The sequence below is a fragment of the Seriola lalandi genome, unplaced genomic scaffold, assembly GCF_002814215.2.
Source record: "Seriola lalandi dorsalis isolate HSWRI2012SDOR001 ecotype SW California unplaced genomic scaffold, Sedor1 jcf7180002055004, whole genome shotgun sequence".
NCBI lineage: Eukaryota > Metazoa > Chordata > Actinopteri > Carangiformes > Carangidae > Seriola > Seriola lalandi.
The window spans coordinates 185,473-193,243 of NW_019525548.1; the positions used below are offsets into that span (position 1 = coordinate 185,473).

Here is a 7,771-nt window from a genome sequence, read left to right on the forward strand (position 1 = left end):
ATTTGGCACAAACATTCACTAGGACTCAAGGACAAACTGATTAGATTTTGGGGATCAAAGGTCAAAGGTCAAGGGCGTGGTGGCCTCATAAATCACAGTTTTGGTCTTGTGAACGCAATATCTCTAACGCAAGGGAAAGGGAATTTATTTAAATTCTGTAAAACCTTCACCTGGACACAAGATAGAACGGATTAGATTTTGATGGCTAAAGGACAAAGTTCAAAGGTCAAGGTCACAGTGACCTCAAAAAACATGATTTTGTCCTTCTGATTTCAATATCTTTAGAACTCTTCAAGGTACTCCCCTCAGATTTTGCACAAATGTTCGCTTGGACTCAAGGACGAACTGATTAGATTTTGTTGGTCAAAGGTCAAAGGTCAACTCTTTTTAGCCATTATTCAAGACTTCACACAGCAATTATGACAAACCTTCACACAAATGGTTCATATTGTACATGACTCTGGATAAACAGGGATGTAACCTGAAACTAGTCAGTGGAGGAGGCGATTGTAGTTTGTGTAGTTAACTAGTCAAACTGGGTTTGGGGGCGCTGTTGGTCACAAAACAGAATGAGTGAGCATATCTGCACAAAAAGTTGCTTCATTGCTCTAACTGGAGTACATGTCATCAACTGCCTTCATGCTTCTAGTATTTCAATGCTAAGACTGCTTTTTTTCCTTACGCCCCTCCTTTATGATATTTAATGAAAAAAATGTAAAAATAAAATACTTTAACTTGTAGTTAAACAGGCTCCAGGAGTCATTTATTTTAGTACATATTTATTGGAAATGCAGTCAAAATAAAAATTTATTTTTAGAGAGAAGACATGTTTGACAGATTATCTTTGTCAGATAAAAGACTGATTCACACACATTAAGTGACATAAGTTAGTTCAGCTTATACATGTGACATGCAATAAATAACAGCTCACTACAGTGACCTAACGTACATTTGCTTCCATTTGTACATTACCCTACACAGCGTCGACAGCGGCAGTGTAAACTGATATCTCCTCTTTTGAAATGCACAAAGGCTAGTGAAAAGAGCGGACTATCAATTGGTAATACAAAAATAGAACCAGGTAGCATTTTATACTTGTAAAGTAAAAAGACAGACAGACAGCAAACACAACCGTGTACTTCTTTTTGTGCATCCATCCTTCTTGAAATGCAGAGCGTCATCTAAGCAGCAGACATTAATTCTCTCTCTTTGTTTTATGTCTTTTGTGACAGAAATAAACCTCTTCAATAAAACACAGGACAGAGCTTTGTGTGTGTGTGTGGCACAGACTGACAGGGCATGCGGTTAGCTCTGTGCGAATACTGAAAAAAAGAGCAATATTTTTTACAAAACATTATTGGTAAGAAAGAGGAGCTGCTGAAACCGGCCCCGAGAACAGATCTGAGTGTGAGACCAACGTCTGGCTGGAAAGCACTGAGGACGACTGGAGAAAGTAGCTGCATGGAAGTAGTAATGTAGACTGTAACGTTTTTAGACCGCTGCCTCAACATCTGTCTCCCGCTCTCAGTGAACCCAGCGGCCCCGGGGATCAAAAAACGCCGCTGCGATCCACTTACTCTGCTGCACTACAACAGATGATTTGAGCACATTTTCAGGGACCTCAGACTTCCTGTCCTGCCAATAAATGAGCCACAATGATGAAATTACCACTCACTTTTCTATTCAAAGGCAATAACGTCTTCATTGAACTCAGTAGGAAATGAGTGTAGATTTGTAAACATGTGGAATTATCTTACACTATTTACATGTAGAAAATGAGTGGCAAGTCTAATTATGGTTATTTAATTCTCTCTCTTCGTTCAATAGCCCTTAAAGAAGCCTTCAGCCACCATGGCTTCTTTAAAAGTCACCGTCAGTGAGTTGATAGTCACATCTGTCACGATCACCTTCCCGGGATGCTCTGCTGTAGTTTGATCGGACTGACTGCCTGGTGTTGTCGTGGTAACGCTCTGATTGTCACCTCCCACCTCCTCGTTCCTGACCTCAGCAGTGGAGCAGGCATCAGCAGCAGCGGCGGCAGCGGCGGCAGCGGCGGCGGCGGCAGCAGCGGCGGCGGCAGCAGCGGCGGCGGTGTCAGCACCTTCCGTCTCGCCGCTCCCCTGTACGCTCACTATCACCGAAGTTGTGTTGATTCTCTCTAATCTGGGACATTCTGACCCTGACTCCACACCCTCCTCACCTGTGTCCCAATCTGACCTGTCGCCCACGGTAACCGCATCTCCTGGTCCGGTCACAGGCACTGAGGCGCTGTCCTTTGATTGGTTGCACGCTAATGTTTGGCTCTGTGTAGTTTCTGATGTCCCTCCGCCCGGTCCGTCAGTCCATGCTGTCAGATCAGCATCCACCTTTTCCTCCGCCTCCATCTCTAAGTCCTGGCGCTCCAGCAGGGGCGGGGAGCTGCACTCTGACTGACCTTAGAGAGAGAAAAAGCAAAGTTTTGTTAATTTTTTATAGTTCAAAGTTCACAACTGAGCTGCTGATTTTCTAAGTGGCAAACCAACCGTATAAACTGTCTTCGCGTCTGTCCTCAGTGGTGCTTTCAGACTCCTGCTTCTCCTCTTCGCTGATGCCGCTCCAATCCTCCTCCATGGGCTCCTCCTTCTTCCTCAGAGGACGGATGGGTTTGTTTGAGGGCCCATCTTGCCTTCGTTTAGCCACCCTCTGCCTGCTCTTCCTCCTGACTGAGCGATGGTACATGCTGCCCCTCTCACCCTGGTCCACATCTGTGCTCATGGAGCGGGTGAGGGAGAGACGCAGCCGGGGCGGGGTCTTCTCTGCGTCCTTGTGGGCGCTGCGGAGGTCCATGGCAAAGATGCTCTGGGGTGGAGTAAAGACGACAGGTGAACAGGTGAGTCAGTACGGCCTTCATTTTGTTTCCACATCACATTGAGTTTTCAGGTCATTTGGAAGGGCCTTTTATGGGATATGTAGTTTTTGTCCTGTGTCAACAAATCCCATGAAAAAACTACAACCAACAATGACTTGATCCTAACAACATGTACTGACTGTGTAGCTGAAGTGGGGCGTGGAGCTCCACTGTTAAAAAGACACAAAGAAAACAGTCATGCTAGCAGCTCTGAGACTGTGCTAACATCAGCATGGTAACGTGCTCACAATAACAATGCTAACATGCTGATGTTTACAGTTATAACATTTACTCTGTTCACCATCTTAGTTTAGGATGTTAGCATGCTAACGTTTGCTGATTAGCACTACACATAAAGTGCATCTGAAGTAGGGTGACCACATGTCAATGTTTTCCGGGGAGAGTCCCTGTTTTTGGTGGAATGTCCCTGTCTGGAGCTGTACCCGGGAATGTCCCTGTTTTTGGTGGAATGTCCCTGTCTGGAACTGTACCCGGGAATGTCCCTGTTTTTGGTGGAATGTCCCTGTCTGGAGCTGTACCCGGGAATGTCCCTGTTTTTGGTGGAATGTCCCTGTCTGGAGCTGTACCCGGGAATGTCCCTGTTTTTGGTGGAATGTCCCTGTTTTTGGTACCCGGAATGTCCCTGTTTTTGGTGGAATGTCCCTGTCTGGAGCTGTACCCAGGAATGTCCCTGTTTTTGGTGGAATGTCCCTGTCTGGAACTGTACCCGGGAATGTCCCTGTTTTTAACTGTGGATTAAAAACCAACATCGAGCTTTGCGCTTGTTTTGGCCAACAGAGGGGGCTAGCTGCTAGCCATAGCAGCTTCTGAAATTAAGCTAAAACCATCCAATAAAATATTCTTTTTTCTTTTTGTCTCTAGGCAGAGAAAAGGTTAGCTGGCTCACTCATTGGTTAAGAGTTCATCACCGGGTAAGTAAGTAACAAAAATAAACATACCCAAAGCCCCCAGCCAAAACTTGAAAGAATAGTTTTTATGTTGGAAGAAGTGAAGAAGAATTGTATGATATACTGTGTAAAGATGATTGTATGTAATGGACTTCGAATATTCGATATTCACAACGTGGACTTTTATGGAAAAACCCTTTGTCATAATAGTTTATCACAGTGCAACAGTTACCATGGTCAACCATGAAAACAGTTGTATAATATAATTCATGGCTCTGATGATGTCACAGTGATGTCATCAGTGTTATTCTTACTCACATTCTTTATCAAGGGCCCTGTGTTACAAACTGAAGGTGTGGAGTTTGAAAATAAACGGGAATTTAGGGGTCAAGGAAGTTCTGATGAACAACGCCATCAAGTTGCATTATGGGAAATGAAGGAGCCATTGTTTTACTGACTTAGTCAAGATATTCAACCTTTGCTGCATCAGTTTGATCGTTCTTGTTTGAATCTGTCTCATGTGAGTCACTCATCTTCATTACTGTGATACACTAAATTGATAGAACCCCTTTAACGATATATCACTAAATCTGAAAATATTGCACTGATTTTTAAAACTGCTCAACTCAAGGGACGCCTGTCTGAGATGTTCAAGCAACAATTATTACTGTGTAAAGATGAAAGTGCCTTTATAATAATTATAATAATAATAATAATAGTTTTTGTGTATAGCACTTTTCAATACAAATAACAAAGTGCTTCACATGAGTCAAATACAAACATCAAAACAAATCAAAGTGAAATGCAAATTAAATTAGAAGGACATCACACAATAAAAACTTTTTTTTATAAAAGTGTGTCTTAAGAAGTGGAGAAGATAAAACTGAACGGACTGAGAGTCTGATCTCCTCTGGCAGGTTGTTCCAAAGTTGAAGCTCTAACGTTTCCTTTGGTTTTTAACCTTTAAGATCTTGGACTGGTCGGCAGCGAACTACCAAACAATCTCAGTCTACCAGAGATCATAACAGAATAAAAGCTCAGAAATATAAGGAGTAATTAAAAGAATTTTAAAATCAATCCTAAAATAAACGGGCAGCCAGTGAAGAGATGCTGAGACCAGGGTGATGTGGATTTATACAAACAAGTTCTGCCCGGCTGTCATTGGTTAATGAAGGAAGATATAACAAAGGCTTGAGAGACAAGAAGAAAGAGAAGTGTCGCTACCCGCAGGACGAGCCTCCTGGGTCTGAGTCCTTTCCTGCGATAGGCCAGAGCTCTGATCTTCTCCTGACTGGGACACAGAGGTGGACACAGAGAGGACAGAGACAAAGTGACAAAGAGAAACTGACTGTAAGCAAGAGAAGAAAAAGAAAACCAAAAAAAAAAAAAAAAAGTGCTTTGCAAGCATAAAACAAGCTTTCAATTACTACTCACTTTTCTTCGTAGGCCAGGACCAGGCGTGGGTCCAGAATATTGTCCTCTGGTTCCCAAGTGCTGTACCTGCCAACAGAAACACAGTCAAATCATCCTATCCATCCGTCTCCAGGGGACGTGCAAGAAACACATGATGGAGAGGATACAGAGTATGTATGGAGGGGATGAGGTCACTGGATGATGACTCAAGGATTACTCACTTTGGGGGCCATCCCTGCCATTTCAGTAGATACTCCACATTACCCTGAGGAGAGGCAGAGAGAAGGGAGGGGGAGGGAGGGGGGGGGCAAGCTTTAGTGGAGATGCAGCACACATTCACACAACCTGCACTTTAAATCTGCTGCAGAAACAAGCTGCTGAGAGAGAGAGAGAGAGAGAGAGAGAGAGAAGGATGACTGTCACTTTAAAGTGTGGAGTGAGTGAGGAGGGAGGGTCATGGACGTTTTTTCTGTCTTTCAAACAGTGTTTTTCTCGGGGATGACGTCAATGACAGCGGGGCTGGGTGGCCTCCAAACAGCAGCTCTCTCTCTCTCTCTCTCTCTCTCTCTCTCCCTCTTGTATCGCGGTGACGTGACCGCACATGGCTACACGAGCCGGTTTTCAACAATGCACGGGCTCTTTCTAGAACATTACGCCGGTGCCTCGGATAGGTGGGGCCACGGGAACATGTAAACAACGTGGTGTTGCGCAACGTTCAAGTCTCACCAACAATAATCAGTCCGTGACACCGGGACGGAATAATAACTGTCTTTACACCTCTGATGCGCATAATGCGTAAGTGGAAGAAGACGGTTTATGAAGACACATGTAGTTTTACTATATTATTATTATAAACTTTACAATATCCTGTTACTATGAGAGGAAGGTGGTGCTCATTTATTTCACATTTCAGAATACACTGCACGTGCACATGCTGCACTCAGAGAGACAAAAACTGCCCCGCGAGGTTATTATTATCTTATTATTATTATTAACCCCCCTCCCGCTGTGAATCAATGGGTCACCATCACGCAGCAGTCAGTGACATTACGCAGCAGTTTCAACCAGATACACAGCCGCCGCTCCGCTCCGCTCTGCTCCGCTGGCGTAACCCAAATAAACTGCGCAGCTCCCCGCACACCGTCCGTACACCCGTTTTCAAGACACACACCCCCTTTTGCATTTCTACTACAGCTGCGTAGGTTCCTCCAACAAACACGTTCATGCCGCAGCAGCTCAGCCGCTGCACAGGAAGGTTACAGGATGCGACCCGGGCTGAGAAAACAATCTTATACTTTGACGCAGTTAACGATAAGAATATATTAATACTAACATCTCTTTTGCGTAAACTACAGGGAAACTGCGTAGCCTAGTTTTTGTTGTCCATGAGAACAGGGGATGGCACACCGCTCCAGTAGGAAAACAAGCACGGGAGAATAAGTTATATAAGTTTTGTGAAGTGTATCACCTGTCGTCCTTCTTACCTTTCTCACTCTCTTCTTTGTTATTGACTCAACTGCGAACACTTGATCTCCTATGGATGACAGCTCCATCGCCGCGCGCTGCTCCACACGCTCCAAACAGGACGCAAACTGTGTCTCTACTGCTTCTGTCGAAGTGCAGAAGTACAAAAAAAAAAAAAAAGGAAGAAGAAGAAGAAAGGCAAAGAGGAGGGAAAACACCGTTGAAAGTGTCACGGCTTCCGCTTGCTCCCGGTGTGGACAGTAGTTTTGAGCGCTGAGTCTCTGCGCTTCCCTCACAACCAAACTCCTGCCTCCCTCACTTTTTAAAATCTGCGACACATCAACACTGGACAACGCGCTGCTTTAAGTCGGGCGCGCCCCCTTTCCATTGCGTAGGACCGAGCCCCCAATGTGCGTGCCCGCGCCCGCAAGGCCGCGCACGCAAATTAGAGCACAGTGCAGGGACAGAGGAGGAGGGAGGGAGGAGGGAGGAGGGAGGAGGGGTCAAAACGACAAGGTTATTATGAAACTAAAGTTTGGAAAAAGGGAAGAAAATACTGCTGTATTCTGTGTGACTTATGTTTCTAAATTAAAACTATTGTTCTACTTATATCAAAAACAATTAGGTTATAACTTAATCATTTTTATTTTGGGCTAAACTTCTGATCTGAAGCAACATGAATTATTATTTTTTTCATTATTTAATTGTATTTGTAAAACTTTACCATGGTCAATTCATGTTGTTGAAAATTTGCTTATTCGCATTCATTCAAATTAGATGAAAATCAATACTATTCTTGCCTGTACAATAAAGTGACCAGATATCTGAAATGAAAGCAGCATCCAACTTTTTACCCATGAAATAAACTAAAGGGACAGTCCCAGTTTCATGTATTTTTACCATGTTGTATTGTAATGAACTATTGTGAAGACCGGCTGATAAAATGACGACTCCCTACCTTTGAAGCAATCGTGAAGTTTGTTTTTGTTAGTTTACTGTCTGGTTATGAACTCATAACCAATGAGTGAGCCAGCTAACCTTTTCTCTGCCTAAAGACAACAACAACAAAAAAATAAAATCTGATTGGATAACTCTATTT

General features: G+C 43.8%; 1 protein-coding gene across 2 annotated transcripts; it reads right to left on the reverse strand.

The window, feature by feature from the left end:
• Positions 1-762: 762 nt before the first annotated feature.
• cbx7a (chromobox homolog 7a) lies at positions 763-7,040 on the reverse strand. Of its 2 annotated transcripts, XM_023397188.2 has the most exons (6): positions 6,693-7,040; positions 5,430-5,473; positions 5,230-5,295; positions 5,020-5,086; positions 2,523-2,838; positions 763-2,434 (listed from the first exon to the last, which is right to left on the reverse strand). In XM_023397188.2, the coding sequence occupies exons 1-6, from the start codon at positions 6,759-6,761 to the stop codon at positions 1,821-1,823; spliced, it is 1,176 nt and encodes a 391-aa protein (XP_023252956.1). In that variant the 5' UTR covers positions 6,762-7,040; the 3' UTR covers positions 763-1,820. The 2 variants fall into 2 exon arrangements, with proteins under 2 accessions (XP_023252956.1, XP_087027571.1); XM_087171445.1 differs by lacking the exons at positions 5,020-5,086; positions 6,693-7,040 and having other exon boundaries at positions 5,430-5,443.
• Positions 7,041-7,771: the final 731 nt, after the last annotated feature.